Below are 15,752 nucleotides of genomic sequence, written 5' to 3'. Positions count from 1 at the left end.
TTTAAGTAATCTAAAAAAATTAACCAATAAAGTATGTTTATGTATGCATTTTCTTCTCTGCGATTTAAACAACAAACTGTAGTATTGCCTTGGCCAGCAAGATTTTTTGAATTTACCAAGTAACTTACAACTTTCAGCATCACTCTATCAATCCATCCATTAATTTAGAGACTTTTGCTTACCTTTTACGTACAGGCTCAGTACCATGGTAAACATTCCTGAAGTAGTGATTACCTAATTTGACTTCCTATTGTCCTTTGAACTTATTTTTTTAAAAATAACATTTGGACCTATTGGAAAAAAAAAACGAATCCTTACTTGCTTATGTCTTAATTGATTCATTTTAAAGGAGGCATTTTAGTTTAATTCATTGTTACTATTCAGTGTGTTGAGTTCATTATATTATCTGTTACACAAATCATCCTTAACCGTTTTCTCCTTGTCACGCAGAATGCCACTGGCAGGATCTTCGAGAGTGAAGCGAGGTACCAGTGTAACCCAGGATACGAGTTGGTGGGAAGTCCTGTATTCGTCTGCCAAGCCAATCGCCACTGGCACAGCGACTCCCCTCTGTCGTGTGTCCCTCTCCGCTGTGAAAGACCTCCCCCGATCCAGAATGGCTACGTGAAAGGAGAAAATTTCGAAGTAGGTTCCAAGGTTCAGTTTTTCTGTCACGACGGTTATGAGCTGATTGGGGATACCTCTTGGACGTGCCAGAAATCCGGCAAATGGAACAAGAAGCCGAACCAAAAGTGTGTGCCCGCCAAGTGCCCAGACCCACCCCTCCTGGAAAACCAGCTCGTGCTGAAGGAGCTGAGCGGGGAGGTGGGAGTGGTGACGTTCTCCTGCAAAGAAGGGCACGCCCTGCAGGGGCCCTCCGTCCTGAGGTGCTTGTCCTCCCAGCAGTGGAATGATTCTTTTCCTGTGTGCAAGATGGTTCTTTGCCTCCCGCCGCCCCTAATTGCCTTTGGTATTTCTGCTCCTGCCTCCAATCTTCATTTTGGAAGTACTGTCGAGTATTCTTGTGTGGATGGCTTTTCCCTAACTGGAGAGTCCAGCACCTCCTGCCAGGCTGACGGTACCTGGAGCTCTCCGCTGCCGGAGTGTGTCCCGGTGGAGTGCCCCCAACCTGAGGAGGTTCTCAATGGCATCGTCGACGTGCATGGTCTTGCCTACCTCAGCACAGCTTTCTATACCTGCAAGCCGGGCTTTCAGTTGGTGGGGAATACCACCATCCTTTGTGGAGAAAAGGGCCACTGGCTTGGAGGAACACCAACGTGTAAACTCATCCAGTGCCCGAAGCCCCAGGAGATTTCGAATGGTGAGTTCTCTTACAGAAACCAACGCCCTGGAGAAACCATTACATACTATTGTGACCCAGGCTTCAAGCTCGAAGGTCCCCAGACCTTGACCTGCTTAGAGAGAGGTGACTGGGACACGGATGCCCCATCTTGCAGTGCCATCCACTGCGATCCCCCACAGCCCATTGAAAACGGCTTTGTGGAAGGTGCGGATTACAGCTACGGCTCCATGGTCATCTACAGCTGCTTCCCTGGGTTCCAGATGGTGGGCCACGCCATGCACACCTGTGGAGAGTCGGGATGGTCGAGCTCCATCCCCACGTGTGTGCCCATAGACTGTGGTCTCCCTCCTCAAATTGATTTTGGAAACTATACTAAAGTCGAAGACACTCAGGTATATTTTGACCCAGAAGAAGACGTGATGGAAGTTCCATTTCTGGCCCCTCACCCTCATCCTCCTCTGGGAGCTGTGGCTAACACCTGGGAAAACTCAACTCCTACCACACCTCCAGCGAGCTTCCTACACGGCACCACGGTTTCCTACGCCTGTCATTCAGGATACGAACTCTTGGGGAACCCTGTGCTGACCTGCCAGGAAGATGGAACCTGGAGTGGCGGTGCGCCGTCCTGTATCTCCATCAAATGTGATTTGCCCGTCGCTCCTGAAAACGGCTTTTTGCATGTTACAGAGACCACCCTGGGCAGTGCCGTCCAGTATAACTGCAGACCCGGACACACTCTGGTGGGCCCCGACATCAGACTCTGTCTGCAGAGTAAAGAGTGGAGCGGCGCCTCCCCACGCTGTGAGGCCATTGCATGCAGCAAACCCAATGCCGTTCCGAACGGCTCCGTCAAAGGAAACAACTACACGTACCTGAGCGTGGTGCACTATGAGTGTGATCCCGGGTATGTGTTGAATGGCACTGAGAGGAGAACGTGCCAAGAAAATAGGAACTGGGACGGCAGGGAGCCAGTGTGCATTCCTGTGGACTGCGGTGCACCCCCAGTCTCAGCCAACGGCCGGGTGAGAGGAGATGAGCACACCTTCCAGAAGGAGGTGGAGTACGCTTGCGATGCAGGCTTCCTCCTGGAGGGAGCCGGGAGTCGCGTTTGTCTTGCCAACGGGAGCTGGAGTGGAACCACTCCCACGTGTGTGCCTGTCCAGTGCGCCACGCCCCCACCGCTGGCAGACGGGGAGACGGACGGCCTGGAGTACGGCTTTGGGAAGGAAGTGACGTTCCGCTGTCAGGAGGGCTACATGTTGCACGGTGCCCCGAAACTCACCTGTCAGTCGGATGGGAACTGGGATGCGGAGTTCCCTCTCTGTAAACCAGTGAACTGTGGTCCTCCTGAAAATGCTTCCCACAGCTTCCCTAATGGCTTGTCCTTCTACCGTGGGGGGCACATACAGTATCAGTGCTTTCCTGGCTATAAGCTCCACGGGAGTCCGTCAAGGAGGTGTCTGTCCAACGGCTCTTGGAGCGGCAGCCCACCTTCCTGCCTGCCTTGCAGGTGCGCCACACCAGTCATTGAAGGTGGAACCGTCAATGGGACAGATTTTGACTGTGGGAAGGCAGCTCAGGTTCGGTGCTTCAAAGGCTTCAGGCTCCTGGGACCTTCCGAAATCACCTGTGAAGCCAACGGCCAGTGGAGCTCTGGCTTCCCACGCTGTGAACACGTGTCCTGCGGCTCTCTCCCAGCGATCCCAAATGCATTCGTCAACGAGAGTGGCTCTTCGGAGGAGAATGTGGTCACGTACAGCTGCAGACCTGGGTATGCCATCCAGGGCAGTGCGGACCTCATCTGTACCGAGACAGGGGCGTGGAGCCAGCCCCACCCAGTCTGTCAGCCCCTGTCCTGTGGGCCCCCGCCGTCTGTGGCCAACGCAGTGGCATCCGGAGAGGCACACACCTATGACAGTAAAGTGAAACTCAGGTAAGACCACAGCTCTAAGTCTCCAAGGGATGCAGGCGAGAGAGATGTAAAGGGAAGCGGGATTGGTCAAAATGTAACTCATTGGGAAGAAAACACCACCTCTGAACGGCTCTCCGAACACTGAAGTTTTTAGCACTTGCTTTTATTCTTCCTGTAATTATGTAGAAACCCATTGGTTGTAAAAAATAAATTCCTACATTTTCAGATTGTAACCCCTAATGTAATTATCATAATTATCATATTCTGTTGAGCTTCGTGATCCTCTAGTTAGTTTTACTGCCTCTTAAATCATAAGGCTCTTTATAAACATCATGCTAGCAAATTTCTTTATGAAATCACTGTATGGTTGTATCCATACATGCAAATGTTGAGGAAATAAGACAGAAGTTGAATAATTCAGGTAAAAATCACATTCTTTCATTGATCAGTATAAATAGGGAGTTTTTCATGGGGGGACTTCCAACCAGTGCTGTTGGACAAACTGAGCATTTAATACACAAATTATAGTTTTTGCTGGAAAGTTTCCTATTTAAAATGCATTGTTTTAAAAGATGAGAAAATTTTAAACAAATGTATAAATTAAATCTTTAATGGGATATATGTTTGTAATGTGTAAAGAGATCTCAATCCTTTAAATCAATTTAGGTTTTACTCACATTCTGAAAGAATTAAGATTATCCTTCACATAGTGACGACTTCTTAGATTTTATTTATGATTCAGTAACTCTTACTAGGCATGTCTGTTGTGGGCATTGTAGCCCTACCTTTATTTTCTCTTAGTTGCAGTAAGAAACAGACCCAAAGAAGGCTCATAAATAACAAAGCAATAGAAAAATGGACCATGCACTAGAAAGAAAAACAAAAAATGTTCCTTGTTTTTGAAATACATTTTAAAATTTCTGTTTGGATGTCAGTGTGTTGGATATCTTGAGAAGTCACAATACCACCTGCTTCCCAAGATGTCGTGGCTGTCTGTCCCCTTGCTGTTGGTTGATTACCTCGTCTTTCCCATCTTTGCTTGATGGATAAGCAGGTCACTCCAAGCTTGCAAAACCTCTGACTCCTGCTTGGCCCTTAATTTGTGAAATTAAAAAAAACATATCCACCTCATAAAGGTTAGCTAATTAAATGATTTCACTCTAGAGCCAGATTCTCAGCTCTCTGGCAGCAGTTTCATCATGTACAAGATGAGAAAAAAGATAATGATAGCACCTACTCCTAGGGCTAACTTGAGTACTAAATGAGTTACTATTTGTAGGCCACTTAGAACAGGGACTGGAATTTAATAAGTAAACATTTGCTGAATAAATAAACGCAAAATTTTTAAATCATGGTGTTTGAGAGCCAGTTTGGAGCTTCAACAACCACACGATTGTTACAGTATAGTATCTAATAATCAGGATTAAATTATCTAAAAGCCCTAGAACAGTGCTTGGCACAGGGTAGATGCCTAATAAATATTAATTATGTTCTATTCTTACTAGTGTCTGAGTCTACTTTGAACTTTGTCTAGAATTTTTTACACTGTGAGCTGTCATACAGTAAAAATGGATTCAGTAATGATGCTGTGCACAGTGAAGGTCAACCATAACATTTAAAGCAACTTTAACTTGGCTAATCCTTAACGTCAGTAACAAAGGCCTGGTCTGGTTATCATTATGTTGGTGTTTCTGCATCACAGTGCCATCCATCTGGTGCTTGAGTCGGTGTTGACGTAGCACCAAAAATATCTACTGAGCCTTGTAGCAGCTCCTCAAATCTACAAACAGATCATTGACCGTGTTGTCCTCTCTTTAAGGCACCCATTTTTTGCTTTTCTGTTGCAGGTGTCTGGAGGGTTACATGATGGATACAGACATAGATACATTCACTTGTCAGAAGGATGGCCATTGGTTCCCTGAGAGAATCTCCTGCAGTCCTAAAAACTGCTCTCCACCAGCCAACACAACACGTATACTTGTTCATGGGGACGATTTCAGCGTGAACAAGCAAGTTTCCGTGTCATGTGTAGAAGGCTACGCCTACGAGGGGGTTAACATATCGACATGTCAGGTAAGATTCTCTGCCTGAATCAGAGCATGTAAGAGTAACTCACCATATATGTGTGTGTATCTGTGTGTGTATGTACATATCTGCGTGTGTATGTGTGTGCGTGTGTGTATGTCTTACATCACACAAGCAGTATCTTCCTGTCCTAAAAAGAAAGAAAAAAATGCCTCACATTTCCAGTTGTGTCAAAGGATTTGAGAAGTTTTTGGTAGAAATATAATAAAATATATCTTTCTTTTCAACATTCCTGTTTTTAAACTACAAAAATGCCCAGGACCAGTGAAAAAAAGTGGTGACATTAGATGAACTATTAAGACACCTGTAACAAGATATTCATGAAAAATTAACTGCTTGGTCCTGTGGTCCACACATAGATGCTCAAAACAGTGCGCATGTATAGGAAGGAGCTCTGATGATTCCAAATACATTCCTGGTTTTAGGAAGATCAGAGGCCGCAGAAACAGACAGAAAATTGGAGTGAGATTCTGAGTCCGCTACTTACTGCTTGTGTGGTTTTAAGAAAGCTACCTAAAATCTCTGGGCTTCAGTTTCCATATTAGAAACAAATGGACAGCAACGCCTGTCTCACATGATTGATGGGAACCACTGGGCAGATAATGAGGGCAGGGCCTCGCCCGGCACCGCTGACAGCCAGCCTCCCAGACATGCCCTTCTCTTGGTTTCCATAAGTTGCACCAAAGAAAGAAAAATAAACGAGCCATTCACATGGTCTTCTCTTGCTGGAGTTCGGGGCGGAGGCGTGGTGGCGAGAGCTGATGAGAAGGAGGGCTGCATGGCGTAGAATGGCTTTATGTTCATCGTGCCTTTGAACTTCATCTCAAATATTTTTAGTCTCTGTGACTTTATGTTCCTCCAACTTGTTTCCTTTCTTTATATATCTGTCATTGAAAGGATTATGTTATGTGATGCAGTGAAGTGTCTAGTATATGGCTCTCATGATGTAGGGACTCAAGAACTATTTCCTCCTCCTTCCACTTTCCCATTCATAGATCATGCGTCCTCGGTGATTGGCTGCTGCCAAACCTAAGAGCTGCAGCATCACGGGGAGCAGGTCAGATGGCTGTCAAAGTTGCTCTCAGAATCGGTGCAGTTCCAGATGTTCCGTTTTAGGTCTAGACATGAAGCTGTTTGAGAGGGAAAGTTTTCAAAGACCCTGAGCTCTCTAAACCAAGCAAAGTCCCAGTGTATTTACGGGACTCAACTCAGTGGCTCCCAAAGCTTCTCCAGGTTGGGTGTGGACATTGGGGTGGCTCCTTGTGTGCCCCAAAGGACCCAGCCATTCAGGTGTCAACACTCGTTTTTTCTGAAGCAATATTTTTGGCAGCCCTCATTACTTTCTCTCCACGTAGTATGGCCCGTAACCTTCACTCAACTGAGTTTCAGTTTAGTTTTTGGACTAGACCCTTTGTAAAAGTTTAAATGTATAAATTGTGTAAAACTGTGTCCAGTGCCTAAAAATATTTTATTGTCATATAACATGATCCTATAGTTCATAAAACAAATAAATTAGAAGATCATTACAAATTCTGAAAAGTGAATACTAAAAGATGATGAGCTCTTCCTGAAATTAAGACATTTTGCAGAATTACAAAACTCCTATCAGTGTAGTATTTGTGTAAAATTAGGTAAAAGGAAAATTTAATAGAAGAGAAGAAATGAGTCAAAAGTAAATTCTGATAAAGGAGTCATCACAAAACAGTAGGGATAGACATAATTAGTAAACAAATTATTCTGATAGAATTAAATAACCATTAGGGGGAAAAATTAACACATACCAAAATAAATTCTAGCTATCACAAAAGAAAACAATATTATGTAATTTTAAAAAGTTATTAAAATACCTAGAATAATTTATTCAAAAAAATATATATTAATTGAAGCAATATTTATAGTGTGAAAATGAGATATAATTTATATTTCCAACATTAGGAGAATGGTTGATTATATGTAGGCATAGACATGTAAAGTTACTTCTGGCTCATATGTAGAATCGAGGCTTTGCCTCCAGTCCTCTTTTAGACAGTTACTCAACTCATGGGCTGTTTCCTCAAAGAAAACAAAAATATTAGCAAGAGAATAACAGGCAAGGCAAATATCTGTGTGTACTTCACTTATCCAGCTAGAGGGCTGAGAAATGCTAGTTCTAGCTATGATGGTGGGGAAATAAAGTAAATCTGAATATATATATATATATATTTTTTTTTAATTTATGTGACCCACACCAAAATATGTAATAAACTGTTTTCAAGTATTTGAGTTGAAATGCAGAAAAGGAAGCCATCTTTTTAAACTTTGAGTAGTATGCCTAAAATTTGCTATTTCTCATAAACTTTAAAATATAGAATTTTGTGAAATATGAGAATATATCGGTATGTCACAGAATATTTGTATCATCCACCCAGTCCTCATACAGCATAATAAAAACATACTTCTTGGTGTTACTGGCTTTTCAGTGGATTTTCTTAGGAAAAAAATGCTTCTTTGCATGCGTAAGAAATGGCCAGAATTGTTTAGCAATGACTGTGAAAGCCATGTAATAACTAATGTGGTTTTAAGGCTGCAAATAATGAGTAGCAGAAGTAGGACCAAGTTCTACAATAGGTTTTTTTGACTGTCGTTTTGGAGATTACTCTGCTAGACAATCAGTATTTACAGACTTCTTCATTCATACAATTTAACTCTTAAACATAACTTGTAATTTACTTGTTTCTCAGCCTGGTGGCACCTGGGAGCCGCCACTTTCCGATGAATCCTGCAGCCCAGTTTCTTGTGGGGAACCCGAGAGCCCACGGTATGGATTTGTGGTTGGCAGTGAGTACAGCTTCGGAAGCACCGTTATTTATCAGTGTGAACCTGGTTACGAGTTAGAGGTGAGTGAACAAACTGTTTAACCAGAATTAGTTTGCATTTCCAGTCTGCTTGGAACATTTTTAGTATTAGTATTGATTTACTTCACTGATTTTGGTCTTAAAGTATTATTTTATACTTAGTTACTTTCCGCCCTAATTCTTTACAAGAAATATTTAATGTGACTTACAACTTTAAAAAGCAAAACTAGTGAGCAAAGTAGAGCCAGAGGCATGGAAAAAAAGAACCAACTGACAGTAACCAGAAGGGAGGGGAAGGGTGGTAGCAATGGTGGGGCGGGGGAGTGGGGAGAAGGGAAGGAAGGGTCATCAAGGAACATGTATAGAGGCCCCATGGACAAAGACAATGAGGGGGATTGACGGTAGGAGGTGGGGGTGGGTAGGGCAGGGGAGAGTAATGGGGGAGAAATGGGGACAACGGTAACTGAACTACAATTTAAAAAAGCAAAATAAGTCTTGAATTAAAAAAACTCACAGCCACAAAAAGGAAAAAGTTAGTACGCCACCCACAAGACTGATACTGGTACTTCCTTTGGCCCAACAAGCCTGTGTTTCAGCTTCCTGTTAGTCATGCTCCGAAACAAAGCAGTCTGTCTGTCACCATGGAGCAGCGACCTAGGGGATTTAGGTATGAAAAGCTGGGAGTTAGGTATGAAAGGCTAGGTTTTCCTCAAGCGGTGGGCTCCAACACCTGGTCAGGCTCTTGATTGAGATGCCAGGTTCCCACATGGCAGATCTGGCCTGAAAGGTCTCCTAGTACTTCTAACCCAATGCCAAGTGACCTGGTCTGTAATATGAAATTGCCATCAGTACTCTGACCGGCGTGGCTCAGTTGGGCATCTTCCCAAAAAAGCAAAAGGTTGCCAGTTCGATTCCCAGTCAGGGGACATGCCTGGGTTGTGGGTTGGGGCACATACCAGAGGGCAGCCAATAGATGTTTCTCACATTGATGTTTCCCTCCTTCCCTCTCTCTCCCTTTTCCTCTCTCTAAAAATAAATAAACAAAATCTGTTTTAAAAAGCCCATCAGCAGCATGGAGGTCTCCCTATTTACTTTGATGGAAACACTGCGATCATTTTTGCTGAAAGCATAGTGATATCCAACTTGGAAATTTAAGAAATCTGCCTTAATGTTGTTGTCTGGTTTCTCAGGAAACTCTTCTTCCCTGTTCACATTGTTACGGTGGTACTTAAATACCACTTTTGCAGAAGTAGTCACTGCCAGTGGTCAGTGGCACTTGTATAGCGCATTCCATTCGGTGACCACAGAATCAAAGACTTCTCATAAAATAGGCACGTGAGTGCTGGGACTGGACTGATACAGATCTTGTTCAAATCCTTCAAAAGATTAAATAAATAAAAGTTAAGGGTAATAATATAACGGTCGATTGCAGTGGGAAAGATTTCCTGCTTTTGAAACCCAGTTGTGCTTCATGTAAAAGTACTAATCTTGCAATTTGTTAAGAAAAAACAAACAATGGAATAAGATTTAAACAAACATGTAGAAAATTAAATTTGAGGAAGTAGATGGTTTGCCATAAAAATTTTTGGAAATGCCCTGGTGTAAGCTGCAGAAATGAGAGAGGTGCCACAGCAATTGTTGTCCCTCCGAGCTACATCTTAGAATTACCTGAGAAGCTTGAAAAAGTACGTTCATGTCCAGTTACTTGCAGAAATAACCTATTCCAGGTCTGGGACAAGAAATGTGAAAGATGAGCCTAGAAAATCTTGTCACTTGAGACAGGACAGAACCAATCAGAGGCCACACGTTAAGAAAGACTGAGAGGCCCCACCTGAACGAGGCTCCCACAGGCCGAGAAGAGACCACGTGACCACGTCAGCATCGATAAGAACAATAACGACAATGGACTGAAACACGTCAAAAGTCTCGTGCATAGTCCTAGACTTACAGTAATGTGAAAAAAAATCATTTGATAACTTGAGAGGATGCTCTTGACAAACCCATTATTTTGAAAACAAACAAAGGGGAAAATTTGTCTTTTTTCAAGGCTACCTAGACTGCTAGACAACAAAATAGAAGCAAAGGGGAAGTTCCCCTTTATAGAATTACCCCAGGTACTAAATTGTAGAATATAAGTCCCAGAATTTACAGCCTAGATAAATTAATGGATTTAAGCTAGCTTCGTCACAGCTATTCAAGTCAGAAAGAAAAAAAAAAAAAAAAACATGTGCCTCCTGAAGGACAAGCGCACTATTTGAAAAAGTCTTGCCAAAAAAAGAAAAATTCAGTTTGAATCTTATCCAGCCTCCACATAACCAACCGCTGGTATCGGAGTTGAGCAACATGGTAAGTGGCACCATAGTGAAGCCATCAGGGAAACTGCTGGCTGTGGAAATACCTGCTAATGAGCCAGTCTCCTGTTTTCTGAAACAAATAAATTGGCAGGGTAAGAGGAGAGGAAAAGGAGAAGCAGCCCATAGGTTTAAAGAAGTATGTAAGAAATATATGAACCACATGGACCTTCCTTTCGTCCAGATTTAAGTGAATTGTATAAAGATAATTTATGCAACAGTTGGAAATTTGAGCACATTGAATATTTTGTTAATATTCATGAGTCATTACTTTATAATATAATGGTGTTATTGTGGTTATAATTTTTAAGAGCTCTTATATTTTAGAGATGCATACTGAAATAATTATTATTAAATAACTTGACATCTGGGATTTGCCTCAGAACAAGGTGGGGTGGGGCTTAAATTAGACAGGGTTGGCCTTGAGTCCATTGTGTAAACTGGGTGACGGCCACATGGAAGTATGTTACACTGTTCTTTCTACTGTACTATTCTTCACATGCTTGACTTTTTCCATAAGACATAGTTTCAAAAATGCAAATGACTGTTCTCAACCCAGACTAATTCATTCATTGTCTCTGTTGGTTGGAGTGAGGGCAGGAGCATCTTACTTAAATTTCCCCAGTGAATGTTGAACCAGGACGGAGAGTCACTAATCTGAGACATTTCTGTGTTTCTCAAAGTGTGGTCCAAGAGCCATTTGTTTGAGAATCATCTGGGAAGTTGTTTAAAGGAGTGTATTTCCCTAGGCCCAGGACCTTCTGAACCCAACAGGACTTGGGGATTGGTGTTTGTAACAAGTACCCGAGACACCAAAGGTCGTGGAAGGGAAAGTGGGTAAGGACAGGGACTTGTCCTGGCAGACAGACCTCTGGTACAGGCTCTGCTCTCTTACCGCCTAAAAGTTGTTTGAGAACCAACCAAACCCTTCTGAGCCTCTGCTCTGTCCTGTCTGTGATAGAAATGCAACAACCGCCTTTGCAAAGTTACTGCAAGGGCTGGAGGTGAAATAAAGTGGGAAGCATGGCCTTTTATGCATTGTCTGAGTTCTTTATACGGTAGTGATTATTATCACTTCCGGTATTTGTGTTATTACCAAAATCAGACAAAGCAAGTAGGACAACTAATGTGAACCATGTTCACTTATCCTACTATGTAAATAAGTTGTCATTTATGTGTAAGGTACACAACTTTTTTGAGCTACCTAAACCTCAAAAATTTTACTGCACATGCAATCTTTCTGGAATAAAAATTACTATAGGCAACTGGGGAATAAATGGAAATCCAGACCTCAAAGATAGAATAGTCGTGATATAAAACCATTGCTGGTGAGCCATAAAAGGGTTGCTATGATTCTAAAACTTAAGATAGCCATCTAACCTAATTGTTGATCAAGCAGATGCATTAGGTCAAAAATAATAATTTAATGCTAATCTATATCTAAATCTCCAGCTTAATTCATCAAAAACAAGATATGTACAGAAACAGAGAGAGAAAAAGAAAGAAGGAAAAGCATGATGAAATTTGTCACTTACTGAGAAGGGAGCCAGCCAACAGATGGTGTTTGATTTTTTTTACATCAATAGTTACAGAAAATAGATTTTATTTGAGTGTTTGCTGGCATTAAAATCAGCATAGTCAAAGCAGAATATTATGATTGAAATCATTAGATGAAAGAGAACAAGGAAAAATAGTACTGGGAAAAATACAAAACTATTGAAATTAACTAATTGAGTTAATTAGTTAATTTAATAATTAATTAATTAGTTATAATCTACTCTGGAAGAACCCACATAGTTGGGGAGTTAGCTGACTTCTGTGACTTGCCATATACTTCCCTGAAATTAATAAAAAATAATTCACAAACTAGAATGGTATATTTTCTTGTACCTACGTAAGTATATAAGCCTAGAAAAAGTATAGCAGATATTAACAGTGTTTATCTCCGGATGAAGAATCATGGAAAACCCTCCATTTTCCAAACTTTCTCTAATGAACACATGTTGGTTTTTCAATATGAAGAAAATAATGAATATGAACTTTAAGGAACATTTTAATTTTATAGAAGGAATTATTTTCTTGGAAAGTCAGGACATTATCCTTCCATCTAAGTTAATGGAATTTTAGCAAGTAAAGATTTATCTGAAAGCTCAGAGAAAATACCTTTGCATAGATGACTAAGCGTGAAAGGCATCAATGAATCCAGATACTAATCTAAGTAAAGGTGATAGGCTCTTTCAGACGTCTTGCTAATTTAGGAGCAAGTTCAAGATGATGAGATATCCAAGGGCTCCTAACGATGAAAAAGCATGTGACAAAATTCACATGCTAAAGTTCATACATTTGACTTAGAGTCAAGACCCTTAATACATTACTTAAAACCTGATCTTCTTTTAATATGTAATATCACAAAATTTTACTTATCTTGTTTATTATTCTGTAGATTAGGAATTAAAGCATGAAAAGGGGCTATCATTAGGAACACTGATGATTACTGTAAAAGATAAATAAGAAAGAAGGAAGAAGCAAAGATGTAAAATTATAACGCAGAGTCAAAGAATAGTGATATAGTAGCCTGTAGTAGCTGTAGGGACCGCCTGTATGGCCCCCCGGGGTAATGGGATATTGAAAAACATACAGAACGTATACTCAGTATCATAATTACAAATACATGTTCAAGTAAATTATGTTCATTTTACTCTATTTCACAAGGCAGAGGAGTGGATTTTGAAAAAATTTTACCTAAAATATTTAAAATTTTAAATGCTCAAGCCCTTAATAGTGTAAGTTTATCTAGGATAAATTACATTGTTGAAAAATGCAGTCCTCATACCAATAAAATAGGTTGGCATGTTTCATGTTCAAGGGTGTAAGATGAAGAATTTTATTCTTTGCTGTACCTCTCAGGCATTAAAACATAGATTCAACTCAAAATATGTTTAAAGGATACTAAGCAAATATACCTGTTTGATATGTCAAACATTCTCCCGTCTCACCTGTTGGCTGTGACCAGTTGTCATTTAAACAGAAAGTGAAACAAAGCCCGTGCCTTAATTACGCTAGTCAGCCAGGCTATGAATTTTGAAGAAATCTGATGAAAACCTTTTTGCAAATCTAAACCTGCCTCTTCAACTGCATTTACTTATTAAATGTATTCAGCATTCCAATGCCAAGAGATCCAAGTTCACAGCTATGGTTGCTTTGCATTCCCTTGCTGTCTTTTCATCATAGACTGTGATCTTGTCACTGACTCTTTTCCATCCACTCACAGGGGGACATGGAACGTGTCTGCCAGGAGAACAGCCAGTGGAGTGGAGGGGTAGCAACGTGCAAAAGTAAGTCCAGCGGCACTTCGCAGCCCCCAAAGTGATGCTGAGGACATGGTAACATGCGACTACCGCGTCTTTATAAATCAGCTTTGTCATTTAAAAAATTGATTCTGGACTTTTACTGAAGGGACACCAAACCACTAAAAGGGTCAAAAACTGTAGCTGAGATTAATGATTACATGAGAATGGAGCACAAGATGACCAGCTCTGGAATGGCAAACGTCGTGTTTAGAAACTAGTTAATTATTGAGTTTATTTGCATTTTGTGTGCCCCCCTCCCCCCGCAAATAATTATAAATTAGAAAGCAGGTCTTTTGGTTTTGGGTGACAGTACTGACCAATACTGACATCTTAAAGTGATGTTAGCTCACGTGTCAAGTAAATGAATGTTCACATTTTCATGGAATTTTACGTGAACTCGTTTTATGAAAAGAGTCAAGTGTGTTTAGCCAGATGTGGGTTAATTCACGTGACTCCATTCCAGTATATGGTCCATAGGATTCCCCTGCCAAAAGGCAGTCTTTATTTCTAGAAGTCCATCAATGTGGAAAGCTTTTAAATATTTTTTCTCTTAATAATCCTGGGGGAGTCATCAAATTCTCAAACTAGAGGGAGCCTTTTAAATAATCGAGTCTAAGCAACCTTTCAGGTGATCTAGGAGGACCAGGTGGGACTACATCAAGATGAGTAAGATTTATTCATCTTGCTAAACGAGTAAGGGGGCTAGGAGAGGTAAGGTGACCTGCCCAGTATCGTAAATTAATTGGGTGGCAGAGTTGTCACTGGGACTCAAAGCATTTGAGTCCTCTGGGATAGATTAACCAGTTGATTTCATGTATATAGAATCTCAAGTCTTTTAAGAAATATTTTATGGTTGAAACTCAAAGGAGGACATACGATCTTTTGGTTCTCAAAGAGTTGTATAAATATTATATAGGAAAATATTTTTAAAAAACATTGAATAACACCTGAAGTCACAGAAAGGCATCATTGGGCATTCCCGATAATAGCATTTTTATCCCAACTGCATATGCTCAGAAAGTGTGTGCGTGTGCAGGGAGGAGAGTAGGGAATGAAAAGGAAATGAGTGTGCCTGCCTAGGAAATGTGAAGGGATCGTTTCAATTTGCAGCAGGCTTAAATCAAACTACAGTGTCAGTGGTAACTATCATTTCTCTCTCTGAAATGCAAAATAATACAAAGCTGTACTTGAATGCGATTATTTTCAGTGGTTTTCTTTTCTTTTTCTTTCTAATTATTAAATAAATGATACACATTCTTTGCAAAAATATTAAAAGCACAAATACGCAAAAAGAAAAAAATAGTTTTAATCCCACCACTCAGGGATAAAAACTCTTGATATTTTGATGTACTGTATTGTGTGGTTTTTTTCCTAGGCATATAAAAAATACAAATATTTGGGGGGGAAATAATGCTCACACTGGGCATCCTGATTTGAAAGATCCCTCTATAATAGTTATTAAGTTATTAAATATATTGCTATCTGTATCCATCAGATTTCAGGGAAGCCCGTTCAAGTCAGAAGGATTCCCTAGGCTGGTGCTCCTCAAAGGGCAGCCATAGGACCAGCAGCCTTAGCAGTAACCTGGGATCCTGCTAGAAATGCAGAACCTCAGGCCACACCCCAATCCTACCAAATCAAAGCTGCTATTTTAGCAAGGTCCCTAGATGATTCCCATGCACATTACAGTTTGAGAAGCAGTGCCGTGGTTTTTAGCCTTCCGCACATTGGAATACCCTGGGGAGCTTTGGAAAATCCCTTGACCAGTCTGCATCCTGTATCAGTTAGATCAGACCTCCGAGGGTGGCGCCCCACAGCACTGTGGTTTTAAAGCTCCCAGGACATGCCAGGTACAGCCACTGTTCACACCCATGGTCCCAGTACTCACCAGGCTGTAAGAAGCCCAAAGAAGTCAGC

At 41.3% G+C, this 15,752-nt stretch overlaps 1 protein-coding gene across 1 annotated transcript in view; it reads left to right on the top strand.

Annotated features, from left to right (window-relative positions):
- SVEP1 (sushi, von Willebrand factor type A, EGF and pentraxin domain containing 1) overlaps window positions 1–15,752 on the top strand; it is a 160,777-nt gene that overhangs the window by 127,400 nt on the left and 17,625 nt on the right. Inside the window, exons 38-41 of the mRNA XM_028528876.2 lie at window positions 451–3,236; window positions 5,063–5,288; window positions 8,021–8,176; window positions 13,757–13,820. Coding sequence (XP_028384677.1) covers window positions 451–3,236; window positions 5,063–5,288; window positions 8,021–8,176; window positions 13,757–13,820 — 3,232 coding nt within the window. The remainder of the gene's footprint in view (window positions 1–450; window positions 3,237–5,062; window positions 5,289–8,020; window positions 8,177–13,756; window positions 13,821–15,752) is intronic.

The sequence above is a fragment of the Phyllostomus discolor genome, chromosome 3, assembly GCF_004126475.2.
Source record: "Phyllostomus discolor isolate MPI-MPIP mPhyDis1 chromosome 3, mPhyDis1.pri.v3, whole genome shotgun sequence".
Taxonomy (NCBI): domain Eukaryota; kingdom Metazoa; phylum Chordata; class Mammalia; order Chiroptera; family Phyllostomidae; genus Phyllostomus; species Phyllostomus discolor.
This window is presented reverse-complemented; position numbering and strand designations above follow the sequence as displayed.